At 43.5% G+C, this 16,185-nt stretch overlaps 2 protein-coding genes across 3 annotated transcripts in view; both read left to right on the forward strand.

Annotated features, from left to right (window-relative positions):
* The window catches only part of OGA (O-GlcNAcase), a 34,601-nt gene extending 22,319 nt beyond the window's left edge, over positions 1–12,282 (forward strand). Inside the window, exons 11-16 of one of the 2 annotated variants that reach the window (XM_012439380.3) lie at positions 2,071–2,156; positions 3,118–3,222; positions 4,718–4,803; positions 5,072–5,264; positions 7,838–7,997; positions 10,149–12,282. In XM_012439380.3, coding sequence (XP_012294803.2) covers positions 2,071–2,156; positions 3,118–3,222; positions 4,718–4,803; positions 5,072–5,264; positions 7,838–7,997; positions 10,149–10,285 — 767 coding nt within the window. In that variant the 3' untranslated portion in view covers positions 10,286–12,282. Of the gene's footprint in view, positions 1–2,070; positions 2,157–3,117; positions 3,223–4,717; positions 4,804–5,071; positions 5,265–7,837; positions 7,998–10,148 lie in introns of those variants that run through there. The other variant, XM_064373957.1, reaches the window with a different exon arrangement.
* A 982-nt stretch (positions 12,283–13,264) lies between these two features.
* Positions 13,265–15,350, forward strand: NPM3 (nucleophosmin/nucleoplasmin 3). Its single transcript, XM_012439388.3, has 6 exons — positions 13,265–13,439; positions 13,757–13,842; positions 14,085–14,204; positions 14,320–14,413; positions 14,821–14,948; positions 15,043–15,350. Exons 1-5 carry the CDS (start codon positions 13,322–13,324, stop codon positions 14,937–14,939), a joined length of 537 nt encoding a protein of 178 aa, XP_012294811.1. The 5' UTR covers positions 13,265–13,321; the 3' UTR covers positions 14,940–14,948; positions 15,043–15,350.
* The last annotated feature ends 835 nt before the right edge of the window (positions 15,351–16,185 follow it).

Below are 16,185 nucleotides of genomic sequence, written 5' to 3' on the forward strand. Positions count from 1 at the left end.
GCTTGAGACTGTATTACAGAAAACGTGATATTCAACCTCTAAGAATTATTAAAAGTTAAATTCTTGATTATACACAGTATTGTTTCTTTCTCTTCTCAGGGTTTATCTCTGCACCAAGCATTTTTGGTGGAAGCTTTCCAAAATTAATACAGATAGCTCTTTTACAATCCCAAGCTTTTACAGCAAGCTTGTCCAACCTACACCCAACACATATTTGTAAACTTTCTTAAAACAATGAGGGGTGTGTGTGTGTGTGTCTGTGTGTGTGTGTGTGTTTTCTTTTTAAGCTCATCAGCTATCATTAGTGTATTTTATGTGCGGCTCAAGACAGTTCTTCCAGTGTAGCCCAGGGAAGCTAAAACATTAGACATGCCATCTTAGAACATTTTAGAAGTTTTAAATAATTATCTTGGCATCCACATAGTTTTACAAAAGCTCACAACAGTGGTTCTATAGTAATTTCAGGGGTTTATTGATTAGAACCCTTCCTTTTCCTTGTCTCTCCAGTCCAGCTGGCATTCAGTCCTTTAAACAATGTGGCTATGCAGTACTTTTGATTACTAATGACTTCTATTATCTTCTTCCCCATTGTGTACAGATGGGAGAATCCTCAGCACAAGTGTCTACTACTATTGGATGGACAGCGGCAGATGTTCACAGCGCGTCATGATTAATTAGTTTAAATTGAAAGGTTCTATCTGTGAGGTAGCTCAGGTAGATTTAAGGGCGGTAGACATGAACTGAAGTCACGTTTGCGCAGCGACTGAGGCATTAACCATGTTTTCATTTACACAGCTCTTCGTACATGCAGCTTTTTATTGTAATAGTTGGAAGTGCTAGTTATGTTGTAGTCTCAAAGTGGGGGGTAGGGGAAATTGGCTGATCTTAAAGTTTGAGAGGTATAGTTTTTTCCTGCAGTGTAAATTACACTGAGTTATGGAATGGGACAGGTTCTTTTATAAATTTGGACCCTGTTTCATGTTTTACAAATACTACATTTTATGTTTTTTGAAAGTTACCCCTACCCTTAAAACATGACAAACCAGATATAATCTCTTAATGGGCCTGAATTGTTAACAAAAAATTGGTTTGCTTTGGGACTGTCTGACTAGCACACTATATCTTGTACTGATGAGACTGTTAACTTGAACAGGAGGTAGAATGCTGTCTTCCAATGGAAAAGAACTATATTGCGCTGCTTTATCTTGTCAGAAGACTAGGCAAGTGATTTTGGTTTGGCCTCCAAACATTTGCCTTTAATTATCTCTTATTGTTAGCTAGCTTTATTGCCTAGTAAGTTGGTTAAGTGGTGACCTAGATACTGACTTCTGTATTCCATGTATATAGTCAGTGCATTGCAAAGATTATGGCTGGTCAGAGGAACCAGATACTGTCATACTTTTAAGAAAAGTATGTTTAGCTCTGGACAAAGTAACATCAATTGAATCTCCTTAGTTCTCAGAATGTGTCAGACTGGTATTGTTATTAGCCAAGTCTGATTTTGGATTGTTTTTGTCCAAAAAAATTTTTCTCATTGTGTTTCATTTTGTCAACTTAATTTCTTTTATTCTGCTGACCTTAGTTTTCTGACAAGATTAATCCTCCTCCCCGCCCTTTTTCCCTTTCCTGTACCCTTCCTCAAAATGTAAAATGTGACTTCAGACAGGTTTAATTCCTTCATGGGCTGTAATAATAAAGTGTCTAATTATCTGTCATTCATTTTATAGTTACTGTAATTTTATGACAGAGCAAGCACCTGGCTTGATTTGTATAGCTGTATCTAGGGAATATATAAAGTTGACCCAGACAAACTTGGGACTTACTTTCCTTCCGATAATTACAGAGGAAAACTATAATGCTGATTATTCATTAGTTGGAGGAAGGAACATACTTAGTATTGAAATGCCATTACTATTTTAAAAATAATAATTATTATCACAGCCTTGCCCTGAAACCCTGATTATTGTTAGAGAGCTATTTCCACAAAGTGTTTGTCAGTTTGTTGGACATTTGAGACCCCAGGAAATCCCCTTTCTCGTAACGTTCTCCGCTTGGATCTGATCTCAACAGGGTGTCGTAGTCATTCTTCAGCACAATTCTTAATTGGAGACCAAGAACCCTGGGCCTTTAGAGGTGGTCTAGCAGGAGAGTTCCAGGTATCAATATGAATTCACAACTGAATTGACATTTTCTTTGTTTTATGAGAAACCTTATGTTGCGCATCAGATGGCTGGAAGGATTGGTCTGCCGAAGGCTTTCTAGTCCCAAATTCAATTTAGTTACATAGCTGGATTTTTAAATCAAATTTTCCTCCTCTTTCACAGTAATTTCTGAAGGAGATGCTGCCAATCCCCCCCGCGCCTGCGAAGCGCAGCGGCTCTAGGTATACACTTCACATTGTTTCTTTGCAGGTCGCACAGCATTTTAATCTGCGCCCGCAATGCACAATGCGCGCATGCTTGTCTGCCAGTGGAAACTCCATGAGCAAAAGATGGTAATTATGCAAATAAATGGTGAAAGAGCTTTTGGATATTTATCCAATTATTTTATAAACATAATGTGCTTGAAAGCACCATTAAAATTTGAACAAAATACGAAGTTTTTTTTGCTGTTTGAAGTTGTTCATGGACTTTCTGGGTGCTCTACTTTTCTCCCCCCAACAGGTGCTCTGCTGCGCACAGCAAACTGAAGCGCATTGCTTTGGGGATAAAGCTTCTCCTGGACAGATAACCCTCTTCAGACCAAACCTCTCCTCCTGACATTCTGTTCTGCCATCTTATAGTAGAGAGATGGTCTATCTAAGATAGGTTTTAAAAAAAATAGATTTGTCATAATTGGAATAGGTTTGTTTTTGTTTTTGTTTTTGTTTTTACTGTAAATTTAAATCTCCATTAATATGCTACTAAAGCTGTAACTGAGAGTGGGTAATTTCTATTCAGAAGCACTACCCTCCCCCAGCAAAGAGGTATTTATATTCGTAAAGCATAGTACATCCCTCTTCTTTAGGTCTGCCTGCAGTAGCCAGTTAATATAAGTTGGTAATCTGCAGTGCACACTCATTTAAAGAAATGGATACCTTCCCAACACTAATCCATCTCCTTTTTTTCCTTCCCACAGCGTTTGCTGCCAATTGATGGGGCAAATGATCTCTTTTTTCAGCCACCTCCTCTGACTCCTACCTCCAAAGTTTATACTATCAGACCATATTTTCCTAAAGATGAGGTAATTGTCTCTTTACCTACCAACTTGTTACATGGTTATGGTGCACACTTACAACTTCCCTTTGAACTCACTGATGAAAAGAATCCTTCTGTCTTAAAACTACAAACTTTAGATGGAGAAAGTTCACTAAAACATTCAATGTATCTAGAGAAATTTAAGGAAGAATCTAAGGAGACTTCTAACATCTTGTGCCAAGTTCTTTAATTTCTTCCTTGAGAAAGTCAGATGAAATGTATTGAGAGTTGGAGTTACAGAATAGTTAATGTGTCTAAATTACGTGTTGTCCTTGAGTAATTTTCTCTAAAATATTGGTGTTCAGTAATTTTCAATTGTGAAGTACCTACAGGCTGTTGACAGTTAGCTAAAGTAAAAAAGAAAGACTGTTTAAAGACAGTAATAGGGCCAGGTGTGGTGGCTCCCTTCTGTAATCCCTCTTTGGGAGGCCGAGGCAGGCAAATCACCTGAGGTCAGGAGTTTGAGACCAGCCTGGCAAACATGGTGAAGTGTCGTCTCTACTAAAAACGCAAAAGAAAAAAAAAAGCCGAATGTCATGGCTGGTGCCTGTAATCCCAGCTACTCTGGAGGCTGAGGCAGGAGAATCACTTGAACCCTAGAAACGGAAGTTGCAGTGAGCTGAGATCGCACCATTGCACTCCATTCTGGGTGACAAAGTGAGACTGTCTCAAAAAAAAAAAAAAATTGAAAAAATTAGCCAGGTATGGTGATGCATGCCTGTAATCCCAGCTACTCAGGAGGCAGAGGTAGGAGAATCACTTGAACCTGGGAGGTGGAGGTTACAGTGAGCCGAGATCGAGCCAGTACACTACACCCTGGGAGACAGAGTGAGACTCCATTTCAAAAATAAAGACAGTAACAGGTTTAAACATTTTAGAAGTATCCTTAATGTATAGAAAGTCAAGAGACTCTATACCTCAAGGTTTGCTGACCTTTGAATTCACAGTTTCTTATCAAAAATCATCCTCTGCAGGCCGGGCGGGGTGGCTCACACCTGTAATCCCAGCACTTCGGGAGGCCGAGGCACATGGATCACGAGGTCAGGAGATCGAGACCATCTTGACCAACATGGTGAAACTCCGTCTCTACTAAAAATTAAAAAATTAGCTGGGTGTGGTGGCGCACACCTGTAATCCCAGCTACCTGGGAGGCTGAGGCAGGAGAATCCCTTGAACCCAGGAGGTAGAGGTTGCAATGAGTTGAGATCACACCACAGCACTCCAGGCTGGTGACAGAGCAAGACTCCGTCTCAGAAAACAAAAAGCCATCCTGTAAAAGCCAATTCTTAGCATTCCTAAAACCTTGCTGTTTTCTGTTGGTTTTACAAATCTGACTCAATGAATAAATTTTATTTTACAAGAAGAGGTGATATTTCTGATAGGCCATTTTGTTAGTCTTTCTCCAGACTGAATTGTGAGTTATATTTTAGATTCTGCTACCATTTTTCTTGATGTGTTGCTTAACTAGATTGTATTTTCAGGCGTCCGTGTACAAGATTTGCAGAGAAATGTATGACGATGGAGTGGGTTTACCTTTTCAAAGTCAGCCTGATCTTATTGGAGACAAGTATGTGATGAGTATTTGGATTTGGGAGTAGACTTTCCATAGCCAGGCTTATCAGGTTGAGGGGAGGTGATGACTGGAAATAAATTTATTTATTTTAAATGTTACATTAGCTTTAGTAAAATCTGAATATGTGTACATTTCCGATTTCTCTTAGACCAGATATGTAGCTTCCGTAAATTCATTCAAGTACAGGGGTCTTGAATTACTGAAATCTGAATTTTGTATTAGCAGCTTAAAAATTTACTGTGGTCTCTTTCCTTCTGAGCAGGTTAGTAGGAGGGCTGCTTTCCCTCAGCCTGGATTACTGCTTTGTCCTAGAAGATGAAGATGGCATATGTGGTTATGCCTTGGGAACTGTAGATGTGACCCCCTTTATTAAAAAATGTAAAATATCCTGGATCCCCTTCATGCAGGAGAAGTATACCAAGCCAAATGGTGACAAGGAACTCTCTGAGGCTGAGGTAATACACAGATGTTAAGAAATATACTATGGTAATTGTCTTATTTGTTGTTTTTTAATATGGTACTTAGAATATGGAAAAGTTCATAGATACATTATAACATCTCAGTGCTTTCTAAATTCTTGCAGAAAGAATTCTTATGGCTTATTCTTAGCATGACCTTTTTCACTGTTCCCCCAATATTGAGAAAATTTTTTATTTGGGAGTACTGTCGTAATATTTCCTCAGGTAAAAACACAATGTAGACAACTAAGAACATTTTTTTCCTCATTGTTTCAAAGCTTCACACTTAAAGATATTAGAGTTTTGGCTGGGCACAGTGGCTTATGCCTGTAATCCCAGCACTTTGGGAGGCCAAGGCAGGTGGATTAGCTGACGTCATGAGTTTGAGACCAGTCTGGCCAATGTGGTGAAACTCTGTCTCTACTAAAAAATACAAAAAAAATTAGCTGGGCATGGTGGCAGGCGCCTGTAATCCCAGCTACTCGGGAGGCTGAGGCAGGAGAACCACTTTAACCCAGGAGGTGGAGGTTGCAGCGAGCTGAAATTGCACCATTGCACTCCAGCCTGGGCGAAAAGAGCGAAACTCCATGAGAAAAAAAAAGATATTATGGTCTTTTTGTTGAGTACTCAGGACAGTTTAAGTAATTTAAATCTACTGATTGTTTGTCAGAAGGTTAATAACTTGCCTTCCAAGTAATGCGTTTTACATTGTGATTTAAAAATAAGCGTGAGCTTCTCTTGAGAGTCTTACTTTGTGATAGCACTTCTTACTAAGTTTGTCCCGTCCCAACTTAAATCTCTCAAAAAGTTTTGTGCCCCATGCTGGCCAACACATTATATGATTATTTGGTTTATACGTCAGTATATGTTGTTGTCATTATTTGTTGTTGTGAGACAGTGTCTCACCTTGTCACCCAGGAATGCAATGGCATAAACAATAATGCATAAACATGGCTCACTGCAGCCTCGACCTCCTGGGCTCAAGTGATCCTCTTGTATCAGCCCCACAAGTAGCTGGGACTACAGATGTGAGCCAGCTACGCCCTGGCTAATTTTTTTATTTTCTTTTGTAGAGATGGGGTTTTTCCACATTGCGCAGGCTGGTCTCAAGCTCCTGAGTTCAAGCAGTCCACCTGCTCTGTCAGCCTCCCACAGTGCTATGATTACAAGCCTGAGCCACTGCACCTGGCCAGTATATGCATTTTTTAGATAGTTCCTTCTTGAGGATAATTTCTGTGCTGAGTAAATATTTTAAGATATTTGGACCCTTACTTGTAATACATTTTTCTTCAATGCTGTTTCTCTTCTCCTTTTCTAAAATTCTCTACCTCTCTCCACCACACCACATATTCATATTTTTTTCATAGTTTCTATTTACCTTCTCCCCTTAGTCACATGACTGTGTAACAAAAGACTGGTTTGGTGTTGCCTCGCTTACTTGGGATTACATTAACACTATGCTGGTGATTGAGCTGCTGACCTATTGCTCTTCCACATCTGACACGTTTCAGCATAAGAACCTTTTTTTAAATTGTGGCAAAATATACATAACATAAAATTTACCTTAACTGTTGCTGTTGTAAGTGTACGGTAGTAGTACATTCACATTTTCGTGTAAAGAATACATTAAAACATTTTACGTATTTTAAATAATTTTAGATTTACAGAAAAGTTGCAGAGTTAAAACGGAATTCCAGTATACTACTCATCCATTTTCTGTGTTTGTGAAGTCTAAGTAACCAACATTGGTACATTACGATTAATCAAACACCAAACTTTATTCACCAGTTTTTCTGCTTATGTCCTTTTCCTATTCCAGGATTCAATAGCACATAGCATTTAGACAAACTTTTTTTTTTTTTTTTTTTTTTTTGAGACAAAGTCTCACGGTTGCCTGGGCTGGAGTGCAGAGGCGCGATCTCGACTCACTGCAACAGCTGCCTCCCATGTTCAAGCATTTTCCTGCCTCAGCTTTCCGAGTAGCTGGGGTTACAGGTGCCTGCCACTACGGCCAGCTAATTCTTTGTATTTTTAGTAGAGACGGGGTTTCACCATGTTGGCCAGGCTGGTCTTGAACTCCTCACCTCGTGATTTGCCTGCCACAGCCTCCCAAAGTGCTGGGATTACAGGTGTGAGCCACTATGCTCAGCCAAACTTTGTAAAAGTGAAAATGCTGGCTGGGCACGGTGGCGCACACCTGGGTAGTTTTAGCACTTCAGGAGGCCGAAGCAGAAGGATCACTTGAGCCCAGGAATTCAAGACCAGCCTTGGCAGTATAGAGAGGGAGCATACACGTGCACATGCGCGAGAAGAGTGCCTTTCTCTCTCCAGCCTGGGCAACAGAAGGAGATCCTGTCTTAAAAAAAGAAAGTGAAACATGCTTCAGCTAGAACTACGAGATAATTAATCCCATGTGTGATACTTACACAGGAAGAGTTATTAAATACTAGTTACTAGATACTTCCTGGAAGAGTTGTTAAATATTGCTTTCTTGTTGCTAAGTTCTGTAGTTGGGTATAGATACATAATGGTAACTATTGTGAAAGTCAAGAGATTCTCATTTTTTCCAGAAAATAATGTTGAGTTTCCATGAAGAACAGGAAGTATTGCCAGAAACTTTCCTTGCCAACTTCCCTTCTCTCATAAAGATGGACATTCACAAAAAAGTAACTGACCCAAGTGTGGCCAAAAGCATGATGGCTTGCCTCCTGTCTTCACTGAAAGCTAATGGTGAGTACATATTTGTGGAGTTGGTGGTGTTGGGCAGGATAAGGAAAGAACTAAGATATAAAAGGAAAGAAGTGAATTGTAAATTTATACTCCTTTCCCCATCTTTTATGATTTGGTTTCTTAATCAGTGGTGAAGAATTGCACGTGTATTAATAATTGAGAAATACTGGTTGGGCTTGGTGGCTCATGCTTGTAATCCTAGCACTTTGGGAGGATTACTTGAGTCCAGGAATTTGAGACCATCCTGGGCAACAAAGCTGAGACCACATCTCTATTTAATTAAAAAAAAAAAAATGCTGGGTGTGTTGACTCACGTCTGTAAATCTCAGCACTTTGGGAGGCTGAGGCAGGCGGATCACAAGGTCAGGAGTTTGAGACTAGCCTGACCAACATGGTGAAACCCTGTCTATACTGGAAATATAAAAATTAGCTGGGCGTGGTGGTCCATGCCTGTAATCCCAGCTAATTGGGAGGCTGAGGCAGGAGAATCACTTGAACCTAAGAGTCAGAGGTTGCAGAATCGCATGAACCCAAGAGGCAGAGGTTGCAGTGATCCAAGATCATGCCACTGCACTTCAGCCTAGGCAACAGAGCAAGACTCTGTCTCAAAATAATAATAATAATAATAATAATAATAATAATAATTAGTCGGGTGTGGTGACACTCACCTGTAATCTCAGCTACTCAGGAGGCTGAGGCAGGAGAATATATTTTTGTTATCTAAGCTGAACCTTCAGAAATACTTCACTTTACTTTAGTGGTATGAAAACTTTTTCTGTAAAATAAACGTTTGACTGCATGGGGTCTCTATTGCATTTTTTTTTTTTTAAAAAAAACTTTTTAAAAATATAAAAACCAATTTTTAGCTCTTGGGCCATACAAAAAGGGGTACTTTGTCAACCCCTCATTAGAAGGTTGGTACATGAGAATGCTCCTAGTTTATTGTTGTGTTTTCATATCATTTGAATCGGTGGCATCCCCTTTATGGAATAATTTAAATAACTTTATCTGAAGAAAGGTTCATTTTTGTGTTGTACTTGGAAATGAATCAATGCAGATAGGTGAGATATGTCTTAAGAATATGTACCTTGTGACATAGGCATGAATAGGTTCTGTCCTCTGGACCCCCGAAAGGTACTTTTTTTTCCCCTTTGTCTGGCATAACAAAAGAAATGTACTTTATATGTTTTGAACAGATATCCTTTGCATTCCTCAATGTAAAAGGAATTATTAACTCTTACTAAAATTTTTTTTTTTCGCTGGGCGCGGTGGCTCAAGCCTGTAATCCCAGCACTTTGGGAGGCCGAGGCGGGTGGATCACGAGGTCAAGAGATTGAGACCATCCTGGTCAACATGGTGAAACCCTGTCTCTACTAATACAAAAAATTAGCTGGGCATGGTGGCACGTGCCTGTAATCCCAGCTACTCAGGAGGCTGAGGCAGGAGAATTGCCTGAACCCAGGAGGCGGAGGTTGCAGTGAGCCGAGATTGCACCATTGCGCTCCAGCCTGGTAACGAGCGAAACTCCGTCTCAAAAAAACAAAAAAATTTTTTTTTTCTATAGACCCAGGAACTTGAGCATTGAGTTTTCTTATACCCTGTTCCTTGACAGATTTCCTTCTGGGGAAGAACTTCACTCATTATTGAATTTTTTGGAGGTTTTTGTATTTTGTGGGTTTTTTTTTTTTTTTTTTTTTTTTTTTTGAGGTAGATTCTTGCTCTGTTGCCTAGGCTGTAGTGCAGTCACGTGATCTTGGCTCACTGCAACCTCCACGTTCCAGGTTCAAGCGATCCTCCGGCCTCAGCCTCCCAAGTAGCTGGAACTACAGGCACATGCCACCGCACTTGGCTCACTTTTTAAGTTTTAGTAGAGACAAGGTTTTGCCATGTTGGCCAGGCTGGTCTCGAACTCCTGGCCTCAAGTGATCCACCCACCTCAGCTCCTAGAGTGCCAGGATTATAGGCACGAGCCTCCGTGTTCAGCCACTTACTGAATGTTTTGAATACTAATTTTGTAAATTGTGTGAAATGTAGGAGCTGCTATAGACAAGATCCTATTTATATTAAATATATCAAAGATTATAGTTTTATATCCATAATTACACTAATTAAGTGACTTATTTATGTTTTGAATATTTTTTTTATTTCTAGGCTCCCGGGGAGCTTTCTGTGAAGTGAGACCAGATGATAAAAGAATTCTGGAATTTTACAGCAAGTTAGGCTGTTTTGAAATCGCAAAAATGGAAGGATTTCCAAAGGATGTGGTTATACTTGGTCGGAGCCTGTGACATTCATTGGCACTGTGAACTGTCCAAAAGTCTCTTAACTGCGCCTTGTGGGTGGTAGTTGAGGTCTTCATACAGTTCAGCCTCTGGAGTGGCAACAAATCAGCCAATTGGATTAGAAACAAAGAAGACTATGTAAAACTCACCCATCACACTTTGAGACTACTCACTGGTTGGAAGAAGATAGTATGGCGGCAGATCCTGTATGAGAGAGAGATGTGGGCTTCCTTTTTGAGTGTTGTGTTAGGTGCTGAGACCTTTTACATGGGTTTATACAGGGAGAGAGTCTTCAATAAATGTAGTGAGCACTATTTTCTGCATCCAGTGTGGTTGCATTTCTCACCAGAGAGTAATCAAAATAACATCTGTCATCCTCCTTGGTTTATTGAGTGAAATGTCTCTCAGTCTTTGAGGACATGGCAGAGATGAGAGAAAGTGGGTTGGAGGGATGTCAGGGGGGAGTGATTTCAAGTGGGATGGTTGTGGCATTAGTTTAAGCTGAATAAGTAATTTCAATTTGGGGCAGTTAACGCTTTCTGTAAAGCCGTGGCCAATTGTCTCCTGTAATGACTGTTGGTTCAGGCATGTTGTACTTTGTAGGGACAAATGTGCATTTGTTTGTGGCAAAAGCCTACAATTGACAAACTTGTAAATTTCTTTGTATATAAACTAGCTGTAACCTGATTATCCTTTGTGTTTACTGTTTTTGTAAATTTTTTTCCTCTAAAAATGGAAGGGTGTTGGTTCAGAATGGCACTTTGAATAATGTAAATCAGTGAAAAGTAGATTTTTGTTACTTTTGACTTTGGGTTTGGGATTGTTTTTGTTCATTTTGAAGTTCTATTATTTTTAAAGTGCCTCCCACCTAGTCCTAGGCCATGACCATTTGGGGTACGAGAGCCTAATTTTGTAGGACCTAATCTGTTGCAAAGTGCAGTTACTTGTGGAAACGAACCTCAATACTAGGTCAGCATGTGAAATGTTGGATTTGACATCTGTCAAGTAGGGTTCAGGGACTGATTGGTTCCATTTGCCCTCTGGTCAGTTCTTTAATCTCAAGACTTGTTACTACTGATTTTATAAAATCAGAGTCTAATTCTTGCATGTTTGTATCTAATTTCTAAAAGAATGAGCACACTTTAACCAATTATTTACAGTTACCTTTTTCCTTTAACCAGATTGTGAAAGCTTCATGTATTTTAATTTAGATTTGGTGTTTTTAAGGGTTCTGAGCATGAAGCTGGCAGATAATTTCTGCAGGACTCATTTTTTCATCATGGCTGGCTGATTTCTCCATAGATTCGTAACAGTATTTTGTTATCTTGCTTCTCTGCAGTTTTGCATCAGCTGTTTAACTTTTAGCTGAGTGAGGGGAGAGGGTAAAGAGAAGCAAACTTGAAACAATTTTTTTCATAGAACACCAATATGGGCTTTTAGAGAGCCCTAAAGCATTGTACCTGGTGGTACCTAGTGACTTCCAACCAAGGCCTTTGAGTATGCACTAAATAGGTGAGAAGAAAGAAGAGAAGGCATTTAGGTTAGAAACCTTTAACGGATAGATGTGGTATGTTGTAAAGCTGGAACCAGGTTTACGTTTTTGAGGGCTAGAGGTGAAGGGAAGATCCCTACTAGATAGTAAGACAGCTGAATTTTCCTGTTTTCTCATCTTTAACACTAGTGGACAATTCTAGCATTTGATAGGATTTCAGGGTTAACCTCACAGAATCAGGATTTTTTAGCAAGTTTGCTTTTGGTTTTGTCTTGGCTTCTGGTAATCATGTTGGCTGGTCTGGTCACAGGTGTTAACTGAAACAGATGCCCTGGTCTTTGCTTTCATCATGCTTTCATCACTCTAGGATCATGAAGTGCTATGCTGTTTCCTGGTTATTAATATTAAGGTTGGAATGACATTTTTATTGATTGTTTAGATCAGAGCTCAGTTCCTGTAGAAAACGAACTGTAAAAGACCATGCAAGAGGTAAAATAAAACTTGAAGTGAACGCTTGTGTTGTATTGTGTGAACCTACTTCCTGTCTACCCCCTACCTTTTCTCCTCTTTCATGCCTCACCTACAAGCAGGTATTCCTCCTCTCCACAGCTGTTCCAAGTTACAGATTGGATCTTAAAGGCAGCCCTCCCCTACCTCCATCACCAGTAAAAGACTTCCAGATTTTCCTTAAGGCAAGAGCTAAGAAAAGTAGACTAGTTCTTAGCCAAGCCACCCCACCCTCTTGCCACAGTTACAACCTGGGTGTGAAATAGGGCTTCTAGTTTGAGTTTTTGCCATCTAATAGGATAGAGAGCACACAGTTGGCCTGATTCTTAAAAGGTGAAAGATGCACGAGTAGCGTAAACTGACAAAATAATCCAATGCGCAGATATTCCTGGCTGATTTGGAATTAAAAGCTCAAAAAGCGTGGGTCAGCCAGGAACAGCAACACATAAGCTAACTAAGTTCTCTGCTGACAAGTGCCAGCAGCTAAGGCTCAGTGAAAGCATAGCAAGTTGCAGGGTCAATAGAGCAGGAAGCTTATCTAGGAGAGATTTATGAGAGGACCCAGAAGTGTTGGGATGGAAATTCTTCGAACTGAAATTCCTCGGCTTACTTGAGGCAAAGACAATCTGCATTTCCTTTGTAGCAGAAAAGCACTGCCCTGAACCCCGCCTTTGCTGCGGGGAGGCGTAAGAAGGGTTTACGTTTTTATATCTGTACCTCCTTTAACGAAAGCTTACCCTGGGTTGGAAGAGTGTCTCCCAACTAGCTACGAGGAGCTAGGGAAGTGAACACCCTCATGGTAGCGGAAATGAGCAAGGATGTTAACATCGATCTCAAATTCATTTTTCTGTGATGTTAATTTCATTTCTCCTCAGTCTTGATACAATTGAGCAGAAGCTGCGGGCTCCGGTTAGGACTGCGGGGTCTTGGTTCATTTTCTCTTTCAGGACTGAGCGTCTCCTTTAATGGGCGGGGCCGGAACTGACCGAGGGTCCCCGGCTTTGTGCGTGTCGGGGGCGGAGTTGGAAGAAGGCCCTTGCAGCATGGCCGCCGGCACTGCAGCTGCCTTAGCGTTTTTGAGTCAGGAGAGCCGAACGCGGGCCGGGGGTGTCGGGGGCCCGCGAGTCCCGGCCCCGGTCACTATGGACAGTTTTTTCTTCGGTATTGGGAAAGGGAGAGGCTGAGGGTGGTACTGGGGCGGGAATGCAGAGGGTTGCACGGCGTGGGTGCGGGCGGAGAGCTGCTTCTCTGTTCCCCGAGGAGGGGGGCCTCGCACGCAGAGCCTCAGCGGGCGGCGAGATCCCTGCCCCAGATGTGTTGGACGGGGCCCAGGTCCGAGCGCCCCAGGTGTTCTGAGAGAAGAGACCGGGGTGGAAGGAGGTCCGTCCGCCCAAGGGTACACGTGACGTTAGGTTGGTGACACCCCCTCCCCCCCCGCCCCGTACACACTCTAAGGCATACTCACTTATTTCTCCCAGGCTGTGAGCTCTCCGGCCACACCCGCTCCTTCACCTTTAAGGTAGAGGAAGAGGATGATGCAGAGCACGTGCTGGCACTGACCATGGTGAGGGGCGGGAGAGCGGGGTTTTAATGAATAAACCCAGGCAGTCTGTAGTGAGCCTCTACCCAAACCCCGAACCCCTTTTACTTGGAGTCACCTCCTTAGCGTGACCTCTGGCATGGGCGGCTCCCCCTGGCCAGGTTATATGGGACCTCTGAGGCTGGGCAGGTGCCAGGGTAGATGCCTTTACTCTTGGTGTCAACCCTCGCTTGAGGATACCCTGAGGCCCTGTGTACCCTTCCCAGCTCTGCCTCACCGAGGGAGCCAAAGACGAGTGTAATGTGGTAGAAGTTGTGGCCCGGAACCATGATCATCAGGAGATCGCAGTCCCTGTGGCCAACCTCAAGCTGTCCTGCCAACCCATGGTGAGTTCCCCAGCTCTGCCTTGGTGGTGGTGGTGGTGAGGGGGTTGAGGACGTCAGATCACAGTGTGGGGTGGGCTAGGAGTGGGCCGGGTCTTCATCCTTTTCTTCCTCCCAGCTCAGCCTGGATGATTTCCAGCTCCAACCACCTGTAACTTTCCGCCTGAAGTCGGGCTCTGGCCCTGTGCGGATCACTGGGCGGCACCAGATTGGTGAGAGGAGGGGAGGGCCCTCTACTTTGCCTCCTGTGGACTCTCCCATCAAGCTTCCCCCGTACTCCACACTCCTGCCCCATCCCAGCCTCATCTCCCGGTGCAGCCCCATACAGGCCTGAGTGCCCTCCCAGCTGTATCCCGTGCATGACACCCCCTCCCCTTTCTGTCTACTCAAGCCTACCTCCTCCATGGAACATGGCCTGGCTTCTCCCGCTCCACTGATGGGGACTCCTTTTGCTCTTTGTGACCCAGTTTAGGGTCTGAGGTTCTTCCCACCTAGCCCATAAGCACTGGGAGGTCAGGGTCCCTGCAAGCCTAGCACCACAGGGCATGAAGAAATGGCATGCAGTGTGAAAAGGTCTGGTCTTAACACCCCCTCCCTCTACTGCTTGTGTGTCCACCAGTTACGATGAGCAATGATGTTTCTGAGGAGGAGATCGAAGAAGAGGAAGAGGACAGTGAGGAGGAGGAAGCTGAGCTGTGCCCCATCCTTCCTGCCAAAAAGCAGAGGGGCAGGCCCTAGCCCTCCTTGGTGAGTTGGAGGGAAGAGTACCCAGTAGGCTCTGGGAAGGGGCAGGAGAAGTGGGCAAGGGCCTAGATGCTGATTCCTTGTTTGGTCTTCTCAGGTCAGTTCCATGCGCCATGCACCGCCATGCACCCTGTTCCCCAACAAATTTCAAGAATTGTAAATGTTTCTTCCTTGAAGAGGAGAGCTTGGGTGGGGTTTGGATGGGAGGGACTTGGGCATTGTTGCTAGGAGAGGGCAGGTGCTCCACAGGATCTTGGTTTTCTGGTCTTGCACCATGGCTGGGGCCTCTCTTCCCACCTGCCTGAGAGGATTGGAGGTTGGTGCCTGAAGCTCAGAACTACACATTTTTAACACTTTTTACATTTTTGGATAAAGGTTGAAATAAAGTGGTGTGGGATTTTTGCAGCTCTTGTGTGACTTCTTCCTGTGCTGGGTGATGTTTCCCTAGGGACCGCCAGGTGGCACTGTGGCAGCACCCAGGGTGGCCCTGGGCCTGGAGGAGGGTGGAGAACTGTGGGATCCTCTACCTTCAGGGCTGGGCCCCTGTCGCCTTGCTGGAAGGGGACCTCCCAACACTCAGCCTGATCCCATCCCTGCAGGTGGGGGAGGGCCATCGCAGGAGGTTATCAGCGTCCAAACAAGGGGTCTGGGCCTCTGTCAGCACTCAGGCTGATGGGCAGGGGGCAGATAAGCGGGCTTAGGCAGCCTGAGGAATGTGCTTCCCTAGCCCCATGAGGGGCTCCGGCCCAGAGAAGGCCAGTGAGGGCAGGGCGGGACCAGGCTTCGCTCCTCCTTTGAGCCTTGCAGGCCGTCTCTGAGCAGGGCTGGACCCTTAGAAACCTGATTCCAGGGGCCAGATGGAGGGGACCGGCCAGATTGGGTGACAGGGAAACCAGAATCCGGGTGGCCTGGCATATGGGGGCAGAAAGGGGCCCCTGGGAATTGGCCTCCTGGACTAAGGGGTTCTTGTCTCCCACACACCTCCAGGTCTGAGGGTCTCTGGTGCCTGGAATCCGGTAATTCTGGCACTTGGCTGCCTTTGTGCCAGGAAGAAGAAGGGACACACCTGGTTTGAGGATGTGTGTGTGACCAGCTCTGGGGTCAGCAGTTCAGCAGCTGTGTTGGTGGGGGTGTGGGAGGGTTGTCAATGCTCACAAACAAACAAACAAACAGAAAACGTTGCCTCCCCAGTCAGCCTGGGGCCAGACAAGCTGAGGATGGACAGAGAACAGGGCCTGGT

This window comes from Aotus nancymaae, unplaced genomic scaffold, assembly GCF_030222135.1.
Source record: "Aotus nancymaae isolate 86718 unplaced genomic scaffold, 86718_ANA_hifiasm-v0.15.2.pri h1tg000010l, whole genome shotgun sequence".
Classification (NCBI taxonomy): Eukaryota; Metazoa; Chordata; class Mammalia; order Primates; family Aotidae; genus Aotus; species Aotus nancymaae.